The following is a 26,386-nucleotide window of genomic DNA, read 5'->3' as shown; positions in this document are numbered from 1 at the left end:
ATTATATTCTCAAATCCTAGAGTGAACGAGGACAGATTTTCTCCTTTGTTTGCTGGTATAACCGATTGGAAAAATAGGCCAATATCAAATACATCTGATTTGTGCCAATTTAATGCCCTATCTAATTTTGTGATAATGGATTATATAAAAAGGAGGCTGCAATGACATAATTTAAACATCTTTATCATTTCCTAGTATTTACACTGGATTTAGCGCTCTGTCCTCTACCCGACTGCAAAATCAGCCAGGGTTGGCACCACCTCTTGCCCACTCATTCTACCCCTTGATCTTCTGACTCAGTTTTTTTATTTTTTTTTATTCGTTTATTGGATGTGGGCATCGCTGGCAAGGCCAGCATTTATTGCCCATCCCTAGTTGCCCTTGAGAAGGTGGTGGTGAGCTGCCTTCTTGAGCCGCTGCAGTCCGTGTGGTGAAGGTACTCCCACAGTGCTGTTGGGGAAGAAGTTCCAGGAGTTTGACTCAGCGATGATGAAGGATCGGCAATATACTTCCAAGTCAGGATGGTGTGTGACTTGGAGGGGAACTTGCAGGTGGTGGGGTTCTCATGTGCCTGCTGCCCTTGTCCTTCTAGGTGGTAGAGGTCGCGGGTTTGGGAGGTTCTCCCGAAGAAGCCTTGGCGAGTTGCTGCAGTGCATCTTGTAGATGGTACACACTGCAGCCACGGTACGCCGGTGGTGGAGGGAGTGAATGTTTAAGGTGGTGGATGGGTGCCAATCAAGCGGGTTGCTTTGTCTTGGGTGGTGTCAAGCTTAAGTTGGATCTGCACTCATCCAGACAAGTGGAAAGTATTTCATCACACTCCTGACTTGTGCCTTGTAGATGGTGGAAAGGCTTTGGGGAGTCAGGTGGTGAGACACTCGCCGCAGAATACCCAGCCTCTGACCTGCTCTTGTAGCCACAGTATTTACTGGAAACACTTAAGTCAGGCAGCATCATGGAGAGAGAAACAGTTAACGTTTCAGGTCGATGACCCTTTGTCAGACATGAAACGTTAACTCTGTTTCTCTTTCCACAGATGCTGCCTGACCTGCTGAGTGTTTCCAGCATTTTCTGTTGTTATTTCAGATTTCCAGCATCTGCAGTATTTTGCTATTGTCACAGTATTTATGTGGCTGGTCTAGTTAAGTTTCTGGTCAATGATGACCCCCAGGATATTGATGGTGGGGGATTCGGCGATGGTAATGCTGTTGAATGTCAAGGGGCGGTGGTTAGACGCTCGCTTGTTGAGCTCTACCAACCAAGTTAAACTGACACTTCTTACATCAAATTTAATTCACTTAAATCCATTGTATTTCTGATATTTGAACTATACCTGGACCACTCGATCCTGGAGTCCTGCTGTAATAACTAGCTCTTCGGTCTCTACATTCAGAATAAAGTTTGCCCTGAGTGGCTTTGGCAAATCCTGTCAAAGAAATCAAATTAGTCTCAAAGACTGAAAGAAGGGGGTGTTCTATCTTTATTCCTTTAAGACACTTTCTGAACGATATGTGCATTGTCTTGTCTTGTCTCGGTTGAGTCGACATATGCAGTCTAGCTGTACTCCGCCAACCTTGTAAGGTGAAATTACTAATCCAAATTCATCAGTTTGTTTAACTATGTCTAGTGAGCTTGCAGATATTATTTTGTTATCTAACTGGTTCCAGTCAGCAATTGTTTGTGGGAAAAAGCGGAACCTCTGTATCTTTTTCTTGACCAATCGGCTCGTTAGTTTCTGGCTATTCCCTCTTGTTGATCTGTTGTTCTGTGCAGGTTGTAGCGCACTTTCCACACTAATTCCAGCTTGTCCACTGATCATTCGAAATATCAAGTGGCGCCTTGAGTCCCTCCTCCTCCTCAGGCGTTTCCACTCGAGAGGAGGAGGAGGGACTTCAGTTTCCCTTGGTCTTTCTATATACAGTAAACTCTTTCTTATCCGGCACCGATGGGACCAGGATGGTGCCAGTTGATGAAAAATTCTGGACAACAGAGAGGTATACCTACCAAGGCAATTTTTAACACAAACAAAAATTAAAAATCAAGAAATGTACTGTATAATTGGGTACACCTACAGAATGTTCCGTTAAATGTATGGTAGAATCAGTAAGATTACCGGTTATTGAGGTGTTGTTTTGTATTGAGATATATCTATTTTGCCGGTTATTAAAGTATTCCGGATGATAAAGTGCCATTTAAACAAGAGTTTACTGTCCTTTAAAGCAGACATTGTGAAGGGACAGTGTGGCAGGTTAGGTTAGTGCCCAGGATTCAAGTCCAACCTAGGCTGATGGGATAAAGGTCTCCGAGAGTAAAACTGAATCCTTAATGTTAAGGTTCACATGTGAATATTAGCTGTTTAGTTGAGATACTGGAGGGCGATCGGTGCCTATGGAACTAGAGGGTAAATTATCACCATGTGTGCTCCCAGCACACCAGAAGTGCACATCAGTAAATGGTGTGTGTACGGCCCACAACTTTCCGTCCATTCATTTTAAAGGATGGAAAATGGTGGGGTGCGTGCACAATTGCTTGATGTGTGCTCTCAGTGGCCAATGGCTTAGCATGGCAATCGTGCAGGTGGAAAATTTGGGCCTAAAAATTCGGTTGTTTTGTGCCTCCCATTAGCACAAAGCAACTAGCGCCTGGGCGCGGCGCTGCCAACGCCTCCCGCGAAATTCAGTGGGAGGTTAGCGGCGGTGGTAACCGTTAGCGCCCCGCCGGCGATGACGTCATCGCCGTGCGCAGCAGCCCGCTCGCGCCCCGGCCGTGATCTTCGGTAGCGCCCCCCGACGGGGGAGGTGCTAATTAAAGGGAAGGTGCCGGGCGACCATTTTTGTTGCTGGCCGCCTGCCAGCACCTTCCCCCTCTGCCATCCCCGGCCTCCTGACCAGCCTCCCTGCAGAGTACCGGCTGCGCTCCGTGAGCCTGGCACTTCTTTTGAGTGCTGGGCTCTTTTGCCGGCACTCCGATCCCTGGTGGCCCAGCTGGGCCACGGGTTGCGCTGTGCTAGTCCCCTCCCCTTTAAGGTGAAGAAGGCCTGCAATACCGTGGCATGTAGCACCGCGATATTCGCTCGCAGCTTCCAGTAGCACCCCACTTCACTCTTGGGGCATTACCGATGAATTTTGGCCGCGGGGGTGCTAATTCATAGCAACAGAAGAGGAGGCCATTCAGACTCTCGAACCTATTCTGCCATTCAATTAGACCATGGTTGATCTGTACCTTAACTTCATCTACCTGCCTTTGTTCTATAACCCATAATACCCTTGCCTTCAAGTAAGATGGGGAGGAGAGAAATTGGCAAGAAGAAGCCCACGAAATTACTCTAGTTGCCCTTCCATTCTAGTTCTGTAAAACTATTGAAGAAAAAAATAAATGTCAGTACATAATGATTACTCACGTCATCAATTAAATCATAGAATTTCATCAAGCACTTAAGTGTGGCTGACACAATAGCACTGTAAAAAGAAAAGTCACATTGTAAACAGAAGATGTGAAATTGAGACCGTCACAATTTTATCAAAATATTCAGAACACGGGGATTTTGCAATAGGTGTGAACTGCACGTAAAGAAACACTTTTTTTACCATTGAAAAACCTGGGTGAAGGCACAAGACCCATAGTACAGGAGGCTCTCGAGGTTGGGAAGGGTAGGGCAGAAGATGAACTAGATGACACCAAGCTGGACTCTTTAAAAAGTCTGTACATTGTAGAAGGACAAAGAGATAATGGATTCCCGAGTGTTGAGGTGCTGGGAAAGATTCAGTTAAGAGGAGCAGATGCATCTTCATTTCAACACAGTGCGAATAGAGAGAAGGAAGACTGTGTGAAAGAAAAAACTTGCATTTATACAGCAGCTTTCACGACCTCAGGATGTCCCCAAAGAGCTTTACAGCCAATGACATACTGTTGATAATGAATGAAACGCAACAGCCAGTTTCTGCACAACATACAGCTATGTGATAATGACCAAATGATCTGTTTTAGTGATATTGATTGAGGGATAAATATTGGCCAGGACACCGGGGAAAACTCCCCTGCTCTTCTTCAAAATATAGGATCTTTTATGTCCAACTGAGAGGGCAGACGGGGCCTCGGTTTAACATCTCATCCGAAAGACAGTACCTCAGACAGTACGGCGCTCCCTCAGCACTGCACTGGGAGTGTCAGCCTAGATTTTTGTGCTCGACCTTCTGACTCAGAAGCGAGAGTGCTGCCCACTGAGTCACGGTGGACGCAGACTATATGATGTGAACTGATTAAACACGGACTTGCATCCACTATCCGAGCTCCCACTGGCTCATAAATGAGGAAACCAAAGCTGAGTCAAGTTGTTTGTGGGGGGAAAGAAGGAAGATCAATAAATCAGAAGGGACATCAATAATGAGAGGATCATACTGATGGGCAGATATAGAGCAGCATTGCCACTGGCTTGTGAGCAGAGGCTACATGCTACACTGCTCTGAGATATATACCTGACACAGAATTGGAAGGCAAATAAAAGTTTGAATTTTTAAAATAAAGTTCTGTCAATTACCAGGGAGACAAGTAGCAAATAAAGATCAAGTGCCAAAAAAGAGTTTCATCTGTCTAAACTGGTACAAGTGCTCCAGGGGTAATAGCTGCTTCTCAAATAAATCCCGATGTGTTTGAGTCCTAAGAGCCTTGAGCTCGTAATCTTTCTAGGTTGAGCTGAATAGTGACATTGTTACAATGGATGGAGTATACCACACATTAAAGCTGGTGGTCCCACCTTGCCCAGCTTTTAATAAAGCTTTTATTTTGTCTGTTTTATCAAGAACGGCAGCACCTCGACAGAAGTCCCAAAGGGGCAATACGCAGACAAGACGACCTTGTGCCATAAAGCCAGAAGGCAACACTGGACAACAGGCAAAATCTGACTGCTTCTGTGCAAAAAAATGCTTCAGCACTTTTAATTACAATTTGCTTGGTTTGTATAAACACAGTGTTTATTCTTAACAATTCTGGTTACCATGGAAGAATTGCCAAGCCGCTAGTTACAAAATAGTTAGCTGCAGATGAGCCCTATTAATATTAAGTAAAAAACTGCAAACTACTATTTCAAAAAACATGCCACTTAGAAAATATTTTAGCAACAACATTATTCCCTATTTCACAACTGTACTCCTCCCACCACATTCATAGTACATTTCTTGGTTGGAAAGGAACGTCAGATGTAGTCAATAATAACCGTAAGCAAATCTGACAGGAGGCATGTTTGAACAGTATGAGATACAATTGCTCTGAAATTTCCCAAGTGACCTAGCTGATCCTTTCAAAACCTCCCATTGTGAGGAAGTCAGGCAAAATGCTCAGCACAACTAAGCCTGGAATTTGGGTCTCGTCGAGAGGTCAAGTCTTTTGTTTTGTAACAGTCAGGCAAGCTTCTCAACAGCGTAATTACTACCAGAGATTCTCTTACTGTTAGCATCACATCCTCACTGACCTACATTAGCTCCTCTACTCCCCCCCAGTGTATCAACATTTAAATGGTCATCTTTGTCAATTCCCTCCATGGCATTGCCGCATTCATTCTCTTCCAGCCTTATATCCCTACCCATTCCTTTATAACTATCAGGAAAGACTGAACAAGCCGGGAAAGAAAAGACTGAGAGGTGACCCAATCGAGGTCTTTAAAATTATGAAGGAGTTCGATAGGGCAGAAATAGAGATTTTTCCACTTGTGGGGAGTCCAAAATCAATATAAGATAGTCACTAATAAATCCAAGAATTCAACAGCAACAACTTGTATTTATAGAGCGCCTTTAACGTAGTAAAACATCCCATGGTGCTTCTCAGGAGCGTTATAAAACAAAATTTGACACCGAGCCACATAAGGAGATATTAGGACACTTGGTCAAAGAGGTAGGCTTTAAGGAGCGTCTTAAAGGAGGAAAGAGAGGCAAGAGGGGTTTAGGGAGGGAATTCCAGAGCTTAGGGCCCAGGCAGCTGAAGGCACGGCCGCCAATGGTTGAGCGATTAAAATCAGGGATGCTCAAAAGGCCTGAATTAGAGGAGCGCAGATATCTCGGGGCGGGGGGAGATTACAGAGATAGGGAGGGGCGAGGCCATTGAGAGATTTGAAAACGAGGATGAGAATTTTAAAATCGAGGCGTTGCTTAACCGGGATCCATTGTAGGTCAGCGAGCACAGGGGTGATGGGTGACCGGGACTTGATGCGAGTTAGGACATGGGCAGCAGAGTTTTGGATGACCTCAAGTTTACATAGGGTAGAATGTGGGAGGCCAGCCAGGAGTGCATTGGAATAGTCAAGTCTAGAGGTAACAAAGGCATGGATGAGGGGTTCAGCAGCAGATGAGCTGAAGCAGGGGCGGAGTCGGGCGATGTTACGGTGGTGGAAATATGCGATCTTATTTATGGCGCGGTTATGTGATCGGAAGCTCCTTTCAGGGACAAATATGACACCAAGGTTGCGATCAGTCTGGTTCCGTGTCAGACAGATGCTAGGGAGAGGGATGGAGTCGGTGGCTAGGGAACGGAGCTTGTGATAATAGTTTCAAGAGAAACTTCTTTACCCAGAGAGCGGTTAGAATGTGGAACTTGCTACCACATGTAGTGGTTGAGGCGAATCCTATAGATGCATTTAAGGGGAAGCTAGATAAGTACATGAGGGAGAAAGGAATTGCAGGATGTGCTGATAGGGTGAAATGAAGTAGGGTGGGAGAAGGCTCGTGCGGAGCATAAACACCGGCATTGGGCTGAATGGCCGGTTTGTGTGCTGTAAATTCTATGAATATATGTAATAAATGATATTCTAAAAACTCAAAATGGAAAACATAGGAAAGAGAAAATGGGGAAGAAAGTGCAGACAAGCAGAACAGGTGATTCTATCATTAATCTCTAATTACTTTATAGCGTACATTTTATTAGTACCACAGTAACAATGCTACTCCTGCCTTTCCAGCAGCATTACTGCAGTTCTAGCAGAGCATCTGACAGCAGCAGTCTGTGTGCTAACATGTTTAGCTGAGGAAGAATTCTGACCAGTGTCATCAGTGTAAGGATTTAGATGACACACAACGACGTTTATTTATAGCAATATATAAGCCAGTGCATTTGCTTAAAAACACCAACCTGCTTCCAGCAAGGCCCTGTAGAAAGACAAAGTCACAGAGAAAATTAGATAAAGTGTATCCCAAAGCCACACTGAAAATACTCCCTGCAGGATCCCGCTCCCCAATAGATCAGCAAGTTTATAGAGTAAAGGAGCTGAGCCACATAAACCAGGATCACTTTCTGTTACATGCTTGCCATTCAGTTACATGTCTGCAGTCACTGCCGAATGCAGTGCTCTTGGCTCTAATACACCAGTGTGAAGTCCAAATTCTGCTTTGACCTAAATATTTGATAAATCCTTGGAGTGCCCTTCACTTCAAAACAAGAGCATCAAATATCATCGCATCTGAACCTGCTCATGAATGTACTTACCACCTGCCGCGGTATGTTAGTGTCATATTTCAGAGTGAAGTTCCGTTTGGCCAAGGCTATTCTGCAAATAGACCAATCAAGTTCATCAAAACCACAGATTTAATTGAACTGCAGAAAATAATAGTGTGATTCTTCAAAATCAGTAGAATTTTATTTCCTTGGAAAAAAATAAGCACAATCTGACTTAGAAAGAAAGAATGAACTTGTATTTCTATAGCGCCTTTCACGACCTCAGGACATCCCAAAGTGCTTTACAGCCAATGAAGTACTTTTTTTGAAGTGCAGTCACTGTTGTAATGTGGGAAACGCGGCAACCAATTTGCGCACAGCAAGCTCCCACAAACAGCAACGAAATAATGACCAGATGATCTGTTTTAGTGATACTGGTTGAGGGATTAAATATTGGCCCCAGGACACCGGGGAGAGCTCTGAAGTAGTGGCTGTGGGATCATTTATGTCCACCTGAGAGGGCAGGTGGGGCCTCGGTTTAACGTCTCACTGACAGGAAACACGTTAGTGTTCGCGATCCATTGCCTAGGCACACCAACGTCAGTGTTCTCGCTCAGGCCAACATCCCCAGCATCGAAGCTTTGACCACGCTCGATCAGCTCCAATGGATGGGTCACATCGTCTGCATGCCCGATACGAGGCTCCCAAAACAAGCGCTCTACTCGGAGCTCCGACATGGCAAGAGAGCCCTGATGTGCCTCAATTATTCCGAGACTCGAAGTTAGCAGAACAAAAGTAAGGCTTTTATTAACTTAGAACATAACACGTAAACTAGAGAGATGTCTTCCTTCAGGAGGCTGATGCCCGACTGACTTAATTACAAAGGAGCCAGGTATGGGCGGAGCCCTGCACACAACCAATTCCAGCACATTCCAATACATAATACATGAGGACTGGGGGAAGGGAAAAGACACCGAAAGCAGGCAGTTACAAGACACAGAAAACAGGCAGTGATGAATGGAATATATTTCATCACAAGCCCCAAGTGGGCAGAGGAAACGCTTCAAGGACACCCTCAAACCGTCCTTGAAAAAGTGCAACATCCCCACCGACACCTGGGAATCCCTAGCCCAAGCCTGTACAAAGTGGAGGAGAAGCATCTGGGAAGGCGCCGACCACCTCGAGTCTCTTTGCCGGGAGCAAGCGGAAGCCAAGCGCAAACAGCGGAAGGAGGGCACGTCAACTCAAGCACCCCACCCACCCGCCCCTTCAACCACCGTCTGCCCCACCTGTGACAGAGACTGTAGGTCCCGCATTGGACTCATCAGTCACCTGAGAACTCATTTTTAATGTGGAAGCAGGTCATCCTCGGTTCCGAGGGACTGCCTAAGAGATAGGTGAATTCACAGAACCTAGAGCTTTTCTTACCCTTGTTCAGAGCAGTATTGGTAGAACTTCTTACAGGTTGCTTGCAGTAATCTCAGGCCACCCAGATAGCTGCAAAAAGAAGACCTCAGTTTAGCGGTTTCTTCCCCACAGGTGATTTTTTCACCTCCAATTGCTTGATCCCACTCATGCAGTGGTTAGCACTGTTGCCTCACAGCGCCAGGGACCCGGGTTCGAATCCGGCCTCGGGTGACTGTGCAAACTCCACACAGACAGTCTCCCCGTGTTTGCGTGGGTTTCCTCCGGGTGCTCTGGTTTCCTCCCAGTCCAAAGATGTGCGGGTTAGGTTGATTGGCTATGATAAATTGACCCTTAGTGTTAGGGGGATTAAATACATGGGGTTACGGGGATAGGGTGGGACATGTGTTGGTGTAGGGGTTACGGGGATCGGGTGGGATATGTGTCGGTGCAGGCTTGATGGGCCGAAATGGCCTCTATCTGCACTGTGGGGTTTCTGTGATTTCTGTGATCTGTGATGCCTCTCTGCTCCCAAGAGAACAGACCAGCACCATTCTGAATAATTAAAAATCCATTCAGGCCTATTTTCCCCTCATTATCTGATAAATGATCCTCGGCAAATCCTGACTGGATCAGCATCTCACTATATATGATACTGATTCATAATGTCGTGGCTACGGTACTAGACGAACATTAATTCAATGCCCACTGTGGTAATAAATCTAGGGCTGGAGCCAGAGAAGAAAAAATGACCAGGAAAGCTGCTTCATTATTGTAACAATCCCACAGGTTCACTTATCCCGTTGAGGGAGGGGAGCCCGTCAGCCCTACCTGGTCCAGCCTACACAAGACTCAAGTCCGACATTGTGTGGTTGGCTCTTCAATGGCCTCTGAAGTGGCCTAACAAGCCACTCAGTTGTAGAAGCAAATACTACTTCCCAGGGCAAGTAAGGCTAGGCAATGAATACAGCCTTGCCAGCGTCACCCGAATGCCGAGTACCACTGGCTTAATAGGAACACAGGAGGCCATTCAGCCCCTCAAGCCTGTTCCGCCATTCAATGAGATCATGGCTGATCTGTGACCTAATTCCATATACCCATTGCCCCATATCCCTTAATACCTTTGGTTAACAAAAAAGCTATCAATCTCAGATTTAAAATTAACAATTGATCTGTCATCAATTGCCATTTACGGAAGAGAGTTCCAAACTTCTACCACCCTTTGCGTTTAGAAGCGTTTCATAAGAAAAAGGAGCAGGAGAAGGCCATTCAGTTTCCTAACTTTACTCCTATAATTTAGTTTAATTTTACCAATTGGTAGAATCAGGCTTGGCTGTGATGCTCCCCCTGTTGAATAGCCATCGCAAGCTCACCATCTAGTCTGACACATGAGGAATGCCCAACTGAGCAAAGTTCCAGAAGTCTGCTCGAGGCCTGTGGAACTGTACCCCGCCAAATCCCCATTGACAGGCGCTTTCACATTAATAAGCTGTATACCATCACGCTTTTTGTTTCAGTGATGGGTGGGCAAGAAGGAGAAAGCTAAAGTCAATGATTCAAACACCCCATCTGCCCCTCTGCTCCTTATAACCCTAGAAGTGAAGCTGTGATATGCAAACTACACCTGCACAGCTTCCTAAAAACTGCTTTGCTGTGACAATAGCATCAGGTGTGGCGCTTGATTTTAGTATCGGTTTCTGAGCTAGCCGTGCACAAGGACTTCATGCACACACCTGCGCACCAGGTTGCTTTCCTGTCAGTGTAATCTCACGCTCTCTTCAACGCTTCCCAACACAAGACACCACCCCTGTAAAAGGTAACTGCTTTTGATCCCTGGTCTGTTCCAAGTCGGGTTCAGTGACCCTAATCTATCCATTGGGATAAAAACACAAATTAAAAAAAAATCAGCAAGCACTCCGACTTATTAATCATTGACCCTTCCTGGGATTTCAGTGGACGGAATGATTGGACAATGGTGTCAATATTCACTGTGATATTTTTAATAAACACTAAGGCCTAGAAATTCAGTTGGGCGCGCCAGCCGTTAGCGCCTTAGGAGGAGTAGATCTCGAGCGCTAGGCGCTTATCGCCCGGGCGCAGCGCGATCTGCGCCTCTCCCCAACTTCAGGACACATTTAGCGCCAGCGCAAAGTCTTAGCGCGCGCCCTGCTGCGCGCGCAGATCATGACGTCATTTAATAGTGCAACGCCCTTTGTGCGCCCCAAACCGGAACTTCACTCGCGCCGGCCCATTGTGCGCCGGGCGGCCCGAGCGACTGTGAAGTGGAACGGTACACAGCCCAGCCGGGCCGCAGAGAGCGCAAATTAAAGGGCACTTACCCAGCAGTATAAAGGCCAGCCATTTTGCAGCATTCACTCTTGTGCAACGGTTTTTTGGACAGAGACCAAGGAGGAGAGTTTACTGGTTTGGACCAACACTTGGACAGGTATTTTTGGCTCAGGCCAGAGCTTACCAATTATCTTTGCCTTCATTCAGAGCTCAGTGTTTGCCAGCATATAATGGGGGCTGCATTGGGTGGCAACGCTGAATTTCAGCCTTATGCCAGAAGGGCTTACAGACGCCGTGAGAGAGTGGCAGCCCTGGCTAGACGCAGAGGGGGCAACAGGCGTCGCCAACTGAGGCCTTACCCACGCAGGGTATACCGCCAGCAGACCTCCTATCTGACCATGTCTGCCGCGATGTGTGTTAGGAGGCTGCGATTCCGAAGGGAGGTGGTTGCAGACATCTGCCGGCTGCTTCAGAGAGATCTGCAGCCACAGCTGATGCGCACGACGTCTCTGTCGGTGGCAGTGAAGGTGACGGTGGCTCTCAACTTCTATGCCTCCGGCTCCTTCCAATCCGCTACTGGGGACATCGCTAACATCTCCCAGTTCGCCGTGCATTGCTGCATCCGCCAGGTGACCGAAGCTCTTTTCAGAAGGGGACATCAATTCATCTCCTTCCCCATGACCCTGGACAAGCAGCAGCAGCGTGCAGTGGGGTTTGCAAGAATAGCGGGCTTCCCCATGGTGCAGGGCGCCATTGACTGCACGCATGTGGCTTTGCGGGCACCTCTTGAGCATGCCGAGGATTACCGCAACCGGAAGGGCTACCATTCCCTCAATGTACAGCTGGTGTGTGACCACAGGCAGCGCATCCTAGCTGTCAATGCCCGCTTTCCAGGCAGCAGCCACGATGCCTTTATCCTGCGACAGACAACTGTGGCTGACATGTTCCAGGCACAGCCTCCCCCAAGAGGATGGCTTATCGGGGACAAAGGCTATCCTTTGTGTACCTGGCTCATGACCCCGCTCCGCGCGCCCACGACCCCTGCTGAAGAGGCATACAACGAGAGCCATCAAGCGACGAGGAACCTCATAGAACAAACAATCGGCGTGCTCAAGCAACGGTTCCGCTGTCTCGATCGCTCCGGGGGAGCCCTCCAGTATTCGCAGGATCGAGTCTCCCAATTCGTCGTCGTTTGCTGCATGCTGCACAACCTGGCTATCCGCAGGACTCAGGCACTGCCACCTCACGTTGGACCACCACCTCAGGAGGAGGAGCAGGAGGAGCATGAGGACGACGAGGACGACGAGTACCAGCCCAGGAGGGAGGCACAAGGTCCAAGGGCCGCCCGTCGGCGGCTTATTGAACGTCACTTCTAGGCCCCCTGTCAGGGAATGGCTTGTGCCAATGATAGAACATGATTGCAGCCGCTCCGCAAGCCCTCAGCCGGTTAAGGCAACAAACACTTCAAAGATCAAACATGGACAATGTGAATAAATAAAATGCTTTATTGTACAAACTCTGGGCCCTTCCCACATGAAAACCAAAAACAGACGAAACCCCCAAAAAACACTCAAACACATTACTCGCTCCCACAACCTGGAGAGGATTAACAAAATAGGGCAACTAAAATGGCCGTCATTCTCGGCCTTCGTCAAAAACAAACATCACATCATCGGCCTTCAAAAAACAAACATCCAATTCTCGGCCTCAAGAAACAAACACAAATGGCCACACATTCGACTATTTGGCCCGCTAGGGCGATGCCTTGGCCATCTTTGGGTGGCCCCTGCCCGCCCTGCTGCTCCATCTCAAAGTAAGGCCATTGGCTGCTGCAAGGCTGGGGGCAGGCTCCTGAGAGGCACATGTCGTGACGGCAGATGCCCTTGAGGGTCGGCTTAGTCGAGGTCTGGCCGTCGAGCGGGCGGCTGTTGATTGCTGCAGCTGTGGCTGGCCAGCATCAGTCGCTGCAGCAGCTCCTGGCAGCTCCACTGGGGGATTGGCAGTGGCGGCTGGAGGAATGGCGGCAAGCTGGCGAATGGCAGGCGCTCGCTGGTCGCCTGAGACACTGGCACTCGCCCGGGCCAGCACTGCAGCATGCGCACCAATCTGCCGAGGGACAGACCGCTGTGCTGCTGCAGCGCGCCGGGTGCCCTGGCGATGCCTGGCTGACACAGCGAGTGTGGCAGCAGTGAGTGCCCGTGTTGACCTGTTCACTGACCGCATCAGAGCAGCCAGTGACTGGACGGCACCACTGATCACCTGGCCAGTCGCTGCCTGATCTGCCCGGTATTCCGCCCGACTGGTGGCCTCTGAGGGCCCGAACTCGGCCACACTCCGAGAGAGGGAATCGATGGACTCAGGCAACCGTGCCACTGCCGCCATGAGCTCCGTGTGCCGGCGCTCCGAGTCCGCGGACAAGTCTTCGAGGCGTTCCATCTCCTCGGCGAAGAGCATCTCCTGACTGGAGGCCGGACTCTCCCTCTGGGGAGAAGGCCGCCGAGCTGGCCGACCCTTCCTGCGTTGCTGGAGGCCGCTGGGCCCAGCAATTGGACTCCCCTCCGACGCATCCCCCCTCTGGGGAGAAGGCCGCCGAGCTTCCACCCCCCTCCCGCCTTTCTGCAGGCCGCAGGTCCCATGAGCTCCCCTCCCCTTCGACACTTCCGCCACGCTGCCCTCCAGGGAAGACGTGTCCCCCTACATTGGCCTGGGTGGCCGCGGCTGAGGGTTCCCCTGATGGGCCGCCTTCCTCTTGCTCCTCCTCCTGCTCCTCTTCGGAGGGTCTGTCACTGGCAAGTTCAGGGACCTCCTCTTGACCATCTGAAAGCAGGAAGGCACAAGAGTAGCTTTAGAGTGAGGAGAGGGCGTCAGTGCGGGATGCATGAGTGGTGGCATTCAGCGCATTGGTCGGACAGTGGCAAAGGATGTAGATCTGATGCGCAAGTGGGACGAGAGAGGTGCAAAAGGTGATGTCCTTACCATTGCTGCCCAGAACAGGGTCGGCATCTCCACATGCAACGGGCCCAATCACCCGGCCACCCATGAGGCGCTCCACGCGATGTTGCAGGTCGGTGAGTGGCTGGATATGGGTTCGGCCTCCCCCGGTCGCAGTCCGGCTCTTGCGATTATTCGCCAGCTTGGCCTGGAAGAGAAAGGATGGCCTCTAAGTACAGTGTGTCGCCGTGATCTTGTGTGCACTGCCTCCCATGGTGGAATAGCTTGGCCAGTGTGTCGCCATGATCTGGTGTGCAATGCCTCCCATGGTGGAATAGCTTGGCCAGTGTGTTAAGTGCAGAATGTGCAATTGATGCTCATGCCTGTCCCATAGCTGCTGGATGAAGGCTGGCCATTAGAGCTTTCAGGTCCCTTTGCCCATAATGTGAGGTGCACATGCAAGGATGAGGAGGTCACTGGAAAGGGTACTCACCCTGACAATGCGTGAGGTCATTTAACTTTTTGCGGCATTGGGCACCGGTCCTGGGGACGTCGCTGTTGGCTGACAGCTTGCTGGCGACATGCCTCCAGGCTCTCCTGTAGACGCGGACCGTCGCCTTCTTGCCATTGTCCGGGTACAAAACATGGCGCCTCTTCTCCACAGCAGCAATCAGCACACTCAGATCACGCTCTGAGAAGCGCTGCGCACGTTCACGGGCCTTCTCCATGTCTTCAGGCGCTATTTGGGTCCAGCAGCAGTGTTCAGGCCTAGCTGGAGGGCTCCACTATCCAGGGCGTGGCAGCAGACACAGTCGACCCTTCCCCCTTAAGAGCTGGCCGGCGCCAGGGTGTCTGCTGTCAATCACGAGATGGCCGCACCTGCGCTGCGCCCGGCCTCGGTGCTATCGATCACCACCTCCGGCTTAGCGCCCAAAGAGAGGCGTCCAGCAGCAGTTTTAGCGCTCGCCCGAACTCCTCGGGCGAAGCTAATGAATATCGGAGAAGTGGCATCGATTTGGCGGTGGCCGCAAACTTTAGCGGACGCCCCACAAGTGGCGTCAATGAATTTCTAGGCCTAAATGTGCGTGCTGATAAACTACCAATCAGTAATGTTAGAATCATACAGCACAGAAGGAGGCCATTCGACCCATCGTGCCTGTGCTAGCTCTCTGAAAGAGCTCTCCAATTAGTCCCACTCCCCTGCTCTTTCCCCAGAGCCCTACAAATTTTTCCTTTTCAAGTATTTATCCAATTCCCTTTTGAAAGTTACTATTGAATCTGCTTCCACCGCCCTTTCAGGCAGCGCATTCCAGATCACAACAACTCGCTGCATAAAAAACATGCTCCCCCCGGTTCTTTTGCCAAAGTTATACATCCTTGTGCTGAAATAAAAGTGTTACTTTGCAAACTGCTGACGTCCAACGGTGAAACAATTGACTGCACTGAAACGTGCTTACAAAAGTTAGAGTTACAAACCCTTCCTTCCGACTGATCCCATGTAAATCTTGCAAGCTACCAAACTCTGTGGGGTCGTTGAGAGGGTGGGGTATCAGCACCTGGGGAATTCAAAAGTAACGTTAGAGTAGGAACTCTGTGGGAAATCCTCAATAGGCTTAGCCCTCAGAAGACGACACATATTCTTTTGCTCTAATTTTCTCCCCTCTTCTGAAGGTGAAGACTCGTGCCGGGATACCTTTCAATAGGTGCAATCAACCCTCTGGAATCTTACCCAAGTTTTTTTTAAATTCATTCCTGGGATGTGGGCGTCGCTGACAAGGCCAGCATTTATTGCCCATCCCTAATTGCCCTTGAGAAGGTGGCGGTGAGCCACCTTCTTGAACCGCTGCAGTCCGTGTGGTGAAGGTGCTCCCACAATGCAGTTAGGGAGGGAGTTCCAGGATTTTGACCCAGCGACGATGAAGGAACGGCCGATATATTTCCAAGTCAGGATGTTGTGTGACTTGGAGGGGAACTTGGAGGTGATGGTGTTCCCATGCTCCTGCTGCCCTTGTCCTTCTAGGTGGTAGAGGTCACGGGTTTGGGAGGTGCTGTCGAAGAAGTGACCATTCTTCATGTGCGAGCCCAGATTTTGAGTCTCAGGTAGGCTATTTGACTGTGGAAGCAGTCACAACCGAACCTCATTCTGTCTCTACCCGTCATATGTATGTATATACATACGCACGCACACACATTCACACTCCTCCCAGCAAAAGAAGGACTTACACTTACAGCATCTTTCATGACCTCAGGACGTCCCAAAGCACGTTACAGCCAATTAAGTACTTTTGAAGCGTAGTCACTGTTGTAATGTAGGAAATGATTGCTGTCCAGTAGAAGCCCATTGGACAGCAATCATGAAGGGGATCCTGGTGGATTTTTCCCCTCCCTACTCCAAGTTCCCCCTCTGTGGCATAAGTTTTATACATATGATGATACAAAGAGTATGAAAGCAAAGATATAATACCACAACTATACAAATCATTGGTTGTGCCTCAGTTAGAATATTGTGTCCAGTTTTGGGCACCCTACTTTAGGAAAGGTGTTAAAGCCGTGGAGAAGGTACAAAAATAACTTAGTGAATAAGATGATAAAAAATAGGAGCAGGAGTCGGCCATTCGGCCCCTTGAGCCTGCTCCGCCATTCAATAAGATCATGGTTGATCTTCAACCTCAACTCCACCTTCCCGCCCAATCCCCATATCCCTTGAATCCCTTAGTGTCCTTAGGTAAGTAAGACAACACCGAAGATGAGAGATTTTAGTTATGAGGAGAGACTATAGAAATAGTGGATCTTTTTGGTAAGACAGAGAAGATTAAGAGATGGTCTGATAGAGGTGTTCAAAATTATGTGGGGCTTTGATAAGGTAAGCGAGTTGCTAACTAAAGGGCATTCATTTTAAATCCTCACCAAAAGGTTGAAAGGAGAGGTTATGAGAATAGTTTTTTTTTTTTTTTAAAAAGCCGAAGGTTGTTTGGACACGGAATGCCCTACCTTGAACATTGGTAGAAGCGGAATCCATAATAGCTGCTGAATGGGAAATGGATATTTAAAAAAGAAAAATTTAGCAGTGTTTGGGGAGAGACAGCTGGGGGAACGGAAGGAAGTGAACAGCTATTGAGAGCAAGCACAAAGGTGATGGGCTGAATGGCCCCTTTCTATGTTGGCTGGTTACGTGGATAGACTGGAGAAGCTGGGGTTGTTCTCCCTGGAGCAGAGAAGATTGAGAGGAGATTTGATGGAGGTGTTCAAAATCATGAGGGGTCTAAACAGAGTAGATAGAGGGAAACTGTTCCCATTGGCAGAAGGGTCGAGAACCAGAGGACACAGATTTAAGGTGATTGGCAGAAGGACCAAAGACAACATGAGGAAAAACTTTATGTCGCGAGTGGTTAGGATCTGGAATGCACTGCCTGAGAGGGTGGTGGAGGCGGACTCAATCACGGCTTTCAAAAGGGAATTGGATAAGTACCTGAATCAAAGAAATTTGCAGGGCTCCGGGGAAAGGGCGGGGGTAGGGGGACTAGCTGAAGTGCGCTTGCAGAGAGCCGGCACGGGCTCGACGGGCCGAATGGCCTCCTTCTGTGCTGTAACCATTCTATGATCAGTAAATTGTAACATCCCGACTAAGACCAGTGAACTCAGCACACTAAACTAACTTTTCGCCCTTACAAAAATTACAATATAAATCTATTCCTTCAAGAAAATACATTGCAACACACTGTTAATACTCCAAGTGTTCTGAATGCACACTCTTAATTTCCGTTTCCAAGCTCAAACTGTGAAAGGGGAGCAATTTGCTGCATGGTCTCAATTTCATGGCTCCTTTATATGCATGACTAGCTGGGGATCCCCGCGTTGCGAGGGCAATTTTGGGGCGCTTGGTCTCCCTGCCCCTGTGTGTCCCCCCTCTCCCTGTCATGTCATCTCCCTGTCCTATCCCTCCCTCCCCTCCTCTCCCTCCCCTCCTCCCCTCCTCTCCCTCCCCCACTCCCCTCTGTCCCTCTCTCCGGCCCCTCCCCCTGCCTAGCGCCTGAGGTCCGGAGCCGAGGTCCCCCGCGTATCGTACGGCTGATGGACGGCCGCTGTGGGCGGGCGGCGCATGCGCGGTCAGTGCGGGCGGCGCGAGCCCCCCGCGATTTCCCGAGGCTCTCCCCACCCCCCGCGATTTCCCGAGGCTCTCCCCCCCCTCGCGATTTCCCGAGGCTCTCCCCCCCCCGCGATTTCCCGAGGCTCTCCCCCTCCCCCCCGCGATTTCCCGAGGCTCTCCCCCCCCTATTAAATTGTTATTTAATTCCCTAACACATCATTAAAATATTTACCTTAGTTCCCTAACACACAGAAAGTGTGGGGGAAAAAATTGTGAAAAATCAAGATGGCGTCCACTCACCTCGGTTCAGAAGGATAAGGCCCGCCCACACACGCACCGATTGGTCGACCGGTCAGGTCACCGAAGCGTAGGATTGGTCAATCGTCGAGTCACTCGACACTCAACTGTAGGAAGGAACCCGCCGCCCGATTGGTGGACCTCGACGTCACACGGTCACTAATGAGATGCTAATGAGCGGAACGCTGAACGTTTTTGGGATACCGCGGGCGGGATTTTTGTCCGGCCGAAACGTAAATACGCCTATGACCGGTCCGGAATCGCAAGCTTTCTTTTGAGGCGACACGCGCTTCGGTACGCTCTGTAACTTTCAAACGTATAGAGAACGGACGGACGGACAGACATCGGGACAGACAGACAGAAGAGCTCTTTTATATATATATAGACTAGCTGGGGAGCCCCGCGTTGCGAGGGCAATTTTGGGGCGCGAGGGCAATTTTGGGGCGCTTGGTCTCCCTGCCCCTGTGTCCCCCCCCTCTCCCTGTCATGTCCTCTCCCTGTCATGTCCTCTCCCTGTCATGTCCTCTCCCTGTCATGTCCTCTCCCTGTCATGTCCTCTCCCTGTCATGTCCTCTCCCTGTCATGTCCTCTCCCTGTCATGTCCTCTCCCTGTCATGTCCTCTCCCTGTCATGTCCTCTCCCTGTCATGTCCTCTCCCTGTCATGTCCTCTCCCTGTCATGTCCTCTCCCTGTCATGTCCTCTCCCTGTCATGTCCTCTCCCTGTCATGTCCTCTCCCTGTCATGTCCTCTCCCTGTCATGTCCTCTCCCTGTCATGTCCTCTCCCTGTCATGTCCTCTCCCTGTCATGTCCTCTCCCTGTCATGTCCTCTCCCTGTCATGTCCTCTCCCTGTCATGTCCTCTCCCTGTCCTGTCCTCTCCCTGTCCTATCCCTCCCTCCCCTATCCCTCCCTCCCCTCCTCTCCCTCCCCTGTCTCCCTCCCCTCGCCCACCCCCACCCCCGCTCCCCTCTGTCCCTCTCTCTGGCCCCTCCCCCTGCCTAGCGCCTGAGGTCCAGAGCTGAGGTCCACCGCGTATGGCGCGGCTGATGGACGGCCGCTGTGGGCGGGCGGGCGGCGCATGCGCGGTCAGTGCGGGCGGCGCATGCGCGGTCAGTGCGGGCGGCGCATGCGTGGTCAGTGCGGGCGGCGCGAGCGCCCCGCGATTTCCCGAGGCTCGCACCCCCCCCGCGATTTCCCGAGGCTCTCCCCCCCCCCCGGCGATTTCCCGAGGCTCCCCCCCCCACGATTTCCCGAGGCTCCCCCCCCCCACGATTTCCCGAGGCTCCCCCCCCCACGATTTCCCGAGGCTCTCCCCCCCCCCCGCGATTTCCCGAGGCTCTCCCCCCCCCCGCGATTTCCCGAGGCTCTCCCCCCCCCCGCGATTTCCCGAGGCTCTCCCCCCCCCCGCGATTTCCCGAGGCTCTCCCCCCCCCCGCGATTTCCCGAGGCTCTCCCCCCCCCCCGCGATTTCCCGAGGCTCTCCCCCCCCCGCGATTTCCCGAGGCTCTCCCCCACCCCCGCGATTTCCCGAGGCTCTCCCCCCACCCCCCCCCGATTTCCCGAGGCTCTCCCCCCCCCGCGATTTCCCGAGGCTCTCCACCCCCCCCCCGTGATTTCCCGAGGCTCTCCCCCCCCCCCCGCGATTTCCCGAGGCTCTCCCCCCCCCTATTAAATTGTTATTTAATTCCCTAACACATCATTAAAATATTTACCTTAGTTCCCTAACACACAGAAAGTGTGGGGGAAAAAATTGTGAAAAATCAAGATGGCGGCCACTCACCTCGGTTCAGAAGGATAAGGCCCGCCCACACACGCACCGATTGGTCGACCGGTCAGGTCACCGAAGCGTAGGATTGGTCAATCGTCGAGTCACTCGACACTCAACTGTAGGAAGGAACCCGCCGCCCGATTGGTGGACCTCGACGTCACACGGTCACTAATGAGATGCTAATGAGCGGAACGCTGAACGTTTTTGGGATACCGCGGGTGGGATTTTTGTCCGGCCGAAACGTAAATACGCCTATGACCGGTCCGGAATCGCAAGCTTTCTTTTGAGGCGACGCGCGCGTCGGTACGCTCTGTAACTTTCAAACGTATAGAGAACGGACGGACGGACAGACATCGGGACAGACAGACAGAAGAGCTCTTTTATATATATAGACTAGCTGGGGAGCCCCGCGTTGCGAGGGCAATTTTGGGGCGCGAGGGCAATTTTGGGGCGCTTGGTCTCCCTGCCCCTGTGTGTCCCCCCTCTCCCGGTCATGTCCTCTCCCTGTCCTATCCCTCCCTCCCCTCCTCTGTCTCCCTCCCTCCCCTCGCCCACCCCCGCTCCCCTCTGTCCCTCTCTCTGGCCCCTCCCCCTACCTAGCGCCTGAGGTCCGGAGCTGAGGTCCCCCGCGTATGGCGCGGCTGATGGACGGCCGCTGTGGGCGGGCGGGCGGCGCATGCGCGGTCAGTGGGCAATTTTGGGGCGCTTGGTCTCCCTGCCCCTGTGTGTCCCCCCTCTCCCTGTCATGTCCTCTCCCTCTCCTATCCCTCCCTCCCCTCCCTCCCTCCCCTCCCTCCTTCTCTTCCCTCCCCTCCTCTCCCTCCCCTCCTCTCCCTCCCCTCCTCCCTTCGCCTCCCCCACTCCCCTCTGTCCCTCTCCGGCCCCTCCCCCTGCCTAGCGCCTGAGGTCCGGAGCTGAGGTCCCCCGCGTATCGCGCGGCTGATGGACGGCCGCTGTGGGCGGGCGAGCGGCGCATGCGCGGTCAGTGCGGGCGGCGCATGCGCGGTCAGCGCGAGCGCCCCGCGATTTCCCGAGGCTCTTCCCCCCCCCCAACCGCGATTTCCCGAGGCTCTCCACCCCCCCCGCGATTTCCCGAGGCTCTTCCCCCCCCCCCATCCGCGATTTCCCGAGGCTCTCCCCCCCCCCCGCGATTTCCCGAGGCTCTCCCCCCCCCCCCCCCGGCGATTTCCCGAGGCTCTCCCCCCCCCCTGCGATTTCCCGAGGCTCTCCCCCCCCCCTGCGATTTCCCGAGGCTCTCCCCCCCCGCGATTTCCCGAGGCTCTCCCCCCCCCACGATTTCCCGAGGCTCTCCCCCCCCCGCGATTTCCCGAGGCTCTCCCCCCCCCGCGATTTCCCGAGGCTCTCCCCCCCCCCCCGCGATTTCCCGAGGCTCTCCCCCCCCCTATTAAATTGTTATTTAATTCCCTAACACATCATTAAAATATTTACCTTAGTTCCCTAACACACAGAAAGTGTGGGGGAAAAAATTGTGAAAAATCAAGATGGCGGCCACTCACCTCGGTTCAGAAGGATAAGGCCCGCCCACACACGCACCGATTGGTCGACCGGTCAGGTCACCGAAGCGTAGGATTGGTCAATCGTCGAGTCACTCGACACTCAACTGTAGGAAGGAACCCGCCGTCCGATTGGTGGACCTCGACGTCACACGGTCGCTAATGAGATGCTAATGAGCGGAACGCTGAACGTTTTTGGGATACCGCGGGCGGGATTTTTGTCCGGCCGAAACGTAAATACGCCTATGACCGGTCCGGAATCGCAAGCTTTCTTTTGAGGTGACGCGCGCGTCGGTACGCTCTGTAACTTTCAAACGTATAGAGAACAGACAGACAGACATCGGGACAGACAGACAGAAGAGCTCTTTTATATATATAGATATGATACTTAAAAGATTGCAACATTTTTAATGCATAAACGTCTTTGAGTCTAACAGAAGGGCAAGCATATTGTAATGTTACTAAATCTAACTACTTAACACTTTAAAATGTATGTACAGGAAACTCTTTTTTTATCCGGCACCGATGGGACCGGCGTGGTGCCGGTTTATCAAAAAGTCCGGATTACAGAGAGTTATAGTTAAAAGGTACGAGAGCTCCGTACACAGCCACAAATCCAGGCTTCCCTGTTGCTTAGCAACAGGTGCAAGAAGCCCAGCCACAGACCAAGCGTCCCTGTTGCTTAGCAACAAGTGCAGGAACCCCCAATTACACAGCCAAGAATCAAGAAACGGCCACTAATATGAAGAAAAACTTAACTGAACCTACTCCTGAATTTTGCTGATTAACCAAACTTTCCGGTTGTTTGGGTGCCGGTAAATCGAGAGTTTCCTGTAATAGTGCTGCAGCTGTCTGAGGCCACAGCACTGGCATGTATGGCAAAACTGTTTTGCTGTTGTCACGCTCTTCAGATTTTGAGGGTACAATTAACAATGCAGTCATTTCACTTCAAACGGATAAAAGAAGCAGCCTCCATTTGTTAGTGTGTATATTCTGGACTAGTTACTTGGCTCAATCACGCGTAACTCTTACTTACGACTTTTTTGCTTTCGTATATCGTCACATCGGCCCAGAAGTTAGATATCGTCATGGCAATGGTTTTCCCATGGAAGCCATCTGATGGATTTCCCATAATTCCTATCCTGAAAAGAAGTCAGCGTCAGTGCAATGATTCATCGCGAGTCCAGCAACATTTCAAACGGATCTGGAATATGAAGCACAAGGAGGAAACCCCATTCCCAATGGGAGATGTGGACTGACATTAAACGGTTATAGAATCATAGCACAGTACAGCACAGAAGGAGGCCATTCGGCCCATCGAGTCTGCACTGGCTCTTTCGAAGAGCAATCCAATTAGTCCCACTCCCCCACTCTTTCCCCATAGCCTTGCAATTTTTTCTCCTTCAAGTATTTATCCAATTCCCTTTTGAAGGCGACTATTGAATCTGTCTCCACCGCCCTATCAGGCAGCGCATTCCAAATCCTAACCACTCGTTGCGTAAAAAAGTTTTTCCTCATGTCGCCTCTGGTTCTTTTGCCAATCACCTTCAATCTGTGCCCTCTGGTTATCGACCCTTCAGCCACTGGAAACAGTTTCTCTTTATTCACTCTATCTAAGCCCTTCATGATTCTAAACACTTCCATCAAATCTCCTCTTAGCCTTTCTCTGCTCCAAGGAGAACAACCTTGGTTCTAACTCCAACAGACCATTTAGGTGCAAAACAAGAGGCTGGTCTGGTGCCAGATGACAGTGAGGTTATGTTTGCCTACACACCAAGTCACTGAACTTCAAAAAAAACAAATTAATTGTGTGAAGTGCTCCGAGATCTTTTATGATAAGATGCCGTACAAAATGAAGTGATTTTGTTAAAAAGAACTTGCATTTATATAGCACCTTACACCACCTCAGGACAGCCCAAAGAGATTTACAGTCAATGAAGTACTTTTTGAAGTGTAGTCACTGTTGTAGTGTAGGAAAAGGTGGCAGCCAATTTGCACACAGCAAGCTCCCACAAACAGCAATGTGATGATGACCAGATAATCTGTTATAGTGATGTTGGTTGAGGAATAAATATTGTCCAGGACACCGGGGAGAACTCCCCTGCTCTTCTTCAAAATAGTGCCATGGGATCTTTTACATCCACCCAAGGCGGCAGACGGGGCCTCGGTTTAACGTCTCATCTGAAAGACGGCACCTCCGACGGTGCAGCACTCACCCAGTAATGCACTGGGAGTGTCGGCCTGGATTCTGTGCTCAAGTCTCTAGAGTGGAGCTTGAACCCACAACCTTCTGACTCAGAGGCGAGGTTGCTAGAACTAACCTGAGGATTACAGAAAGTGATTTGTTACTGTTGAAAAACCTGTATTTTCACTGCCTCCAGAGTGTTTTATGCAAAGATTTCAATTCTCAGGCGTTAAATTTTACAAGTGTACAAATTCACGGGAGTTGTTGTGGAAATGGTGTGCCAAATCCCTTCCCGACTGATGATGAAAATAAAATCTTCCGCTGAGATCCTAAATATATTATTGCTACGGTTTTTCTACAATAGCTGTAGTGTTTCTCAGTGATCAGCTGCAAATCATTTCTGCCGCAATGTGCAAATCAGTACAATTGGTGTCAGCCGTGGCTCAGTGGGTAGCACCCTCGCCTCTGAGTCACGAAGGTTGTGGGTTCAAGTCCCACTCCAGAGACTCGAGCACAAAATCTAGGCTGACTCTTCAATGCAGTACTGAGGGAGCACCGCACTGTCGGAGGTGCCGTCTTTCGGATGAGACATTAAACCGAGGCCCCGTCTGCTCTCTCAGACGGATGTAAAAGATCCCATGGCCACTATTTCGAAGAAGAACAGGTGAGTTATCCCCGGTGTCCTGGCCAATATTTATCCCTCAATCAACATAACGAAAACAGATTTGCTGTTTGTGGGAGCTTGCTGTGCGCAAATTGGCTGCCGTGTTTCCTACATTACAACAGTGACTACACTCCAAAAAGTACTTCATTGGCTGTAAAGCGCTTTGGGATGTCTGGTGGTTGTGAAAGGCGCTATAAAAATGCAAGTGTTTCTTTTTATTTCTTTTACATCAGCTATGTGGCAGTAGTCAGTGCACTAGCAATCAGCAGATACTGGAGTGGAGAGAGACATGTAAAAGAAATAAAGACATGTATCTGATAACCTATTTACCAGGGAGTTTTAACATCATTTGAGCCTCTCGATCAGATTACTGCCTAATAATCATTCTCTCAGATCTATCGGCTGCAGTCTTGTAACGTTTTTTCCCTCCTCTCCTGTTTTCAGAATCAGTCATTCGTTCTCAATTTAAAAGAAAGCGGTCTGTGATGGACGGTACATTTAAAGAGAACGACAAGAACTCTCAATAATCAATCTGCTTTTGGTGGTGCGGCTGGTATTTAACATAGGTAGCTGATTCCACAAGGACTCTGGGAGCTGCCTTCACTTTGGCATACTTGGACCCAGCTTTGTAGCTTAATGACTTTCACACAGGGGGTTATTTCAGGGGAAACTTGTGCAAATAGGGAAGGCTTCCAAAGTAGTTATTAACTTGTTTTGCTAAATATTTAATTAGAAAGCAATTTCTAATCAAGGAAGGAAAGTTGGCCAGGTCTATGAATAGTCCTGTGGAATCTTTAACAGCCATCTGAACCACAATGCAGCACCCTCTAGTGTCCAGCGGGAATGTGACCTTGCACCATCACTCTACAGCATTTTGCTTGCTGCTATGGTTCTTGACCATGCAAAGCCGACGGGCAGGAAAAGACCAGCTCCTCCATCGAGCCTGCCCCACACCATGATGGCCGGAGCCTTGTGACTAAACGCTTCTTTGTCCTTGCTGTAGTATGAATAGAATGTAAATATGGGATTACGGGGATCGGGCCGAGGTCGAAAATCAGCCATGATCTTACTGAATGGCGGAGCAGGCTCGAGGGGTCATATGGCCGACTCCTGCTCCTATTGTCTCATGTGCTTGTGCTTTGATGAATGCCATCAGATCACACAGACAGACAATAAAACATAGCCGGAAATCCCATGCAGTGTGCAATAGAAATGAATCGTTAACAATAAAAGTAATCTTTCAGGCCTCATAGCATCTAAATTATCATTCAAGTCCAGCACAGTGGTGTATGAGCAATGCTAAAACCAGCGTTACCTTGCATAGGAACGACGGGTGATTGATTTGGCAGCAGAACCATGTTGTTTTGAAGAGTAGCGCGCCAACCACTTCTTGTATTCGGAGAGATCCTATCAACAAACCAAGCGTTAGCGGGTCAGAAATACAAGCCACTAAATGGCAAAGCTCGGCTCGCGTGTGAAGTTTGCCCCACAGGCAGTATACGCGAGTGGCGATTCCACCTGGTAGGCCTGGTTTTTCACAATTTTGGGTTCAACTGTGATGCATTTCAGGGGAAGCCGGATAAACACATGAGGCAGAAAGGAATAGAAGGATATGCTGATTGGGTGAGAAGCAGAGGGGTGGGAGGAACTTTGTGTGGAGCAGAAACACCGCATAGACCAGTTGGGCCGAGTGGTCCGTTTCTGTAATAAAAACAGAAAATGCTGGAAATACTCAGCGGGTCAGGCATCAGCTGTGGAGAGAGAAACAGAGTTAATGTTTCAGGTCGGTGACCCTTCATCAGAACTGGAAAAAGTTGGAGATGGAAC

The 26,386-nt window shown here is 50.2% G+C and overlaps 1 protein-coding gene across 8 annotated transcripts in view; it reads right to left on the bottom strand.

Annotated features, from left to right (window-relative positions):
- gkup (glucuronokinase with putative uridyl pyrophosphorylase) overlaps positions 1-26,386 on the bottom strand; it is a 68,647-nt gene that overhangs the window by 18,036 nt on the left and 24,225 nt on the right. For 7 of the 8 annotated variants that reach the window (XM_085967775.1, XM_085967777.1, XM_085967776.1 and 4 more), the window contains exons 9-16: positions 25,875-25,966; positions 22,747-22,852; positions 15,520-15,599; positions 8,848-8,916; positions 7,471-7,531; positions 7,117-7,133; positions 3,401-3,458; positions 1,334-1,426 (exon numbers count right to left, since the gene is read on the bottom strand). In XM_085967775.1, coding sequence (XP_085823901.1) covers positions 1,334-1,426; positions 3,401-3,458; positions 7,117-7,133; positions 7,471-7,531; positions 8,848-8,916; positions 15,520-15,599; positions 22,747-22,852; positions 25,875-25,966 — 576 coding nt within the window. The remainder of the gene's footprint in view (positions 1-1,333; positions 1,427-3,400; positions 3,459-7,116; positions 7,134-7,470; positions 7,532-8,847; positions 8,917-15,519; positions 15,600-22,746; positions 22,853-25,874; positions 25,967-26,386) is intronic. The other variant, XM_085967778.1, reaches the window with a different exon arrangement.

This window comes from Somniosus microcephalus, chromosome 26 (assembly GCF_052327205.1).
Source record: "Somniosus microcephalus isolate GS21.2 chromosome 26, FLI_Smic_1.0, whole genome shotgun sequence".
Classification (NCBI taxonomy): Eukaryota; Metazoa; Chordata; class Chondrichthyes; order Squaliformes; family Somniosidae; genus Somniosus; species Somniosus microcephalus.
The sequence above is the reverse complement of the archived record's forward strand: the minus strand, read 5'-3'. Positions and strand labels throughout refer to the sequence as shown.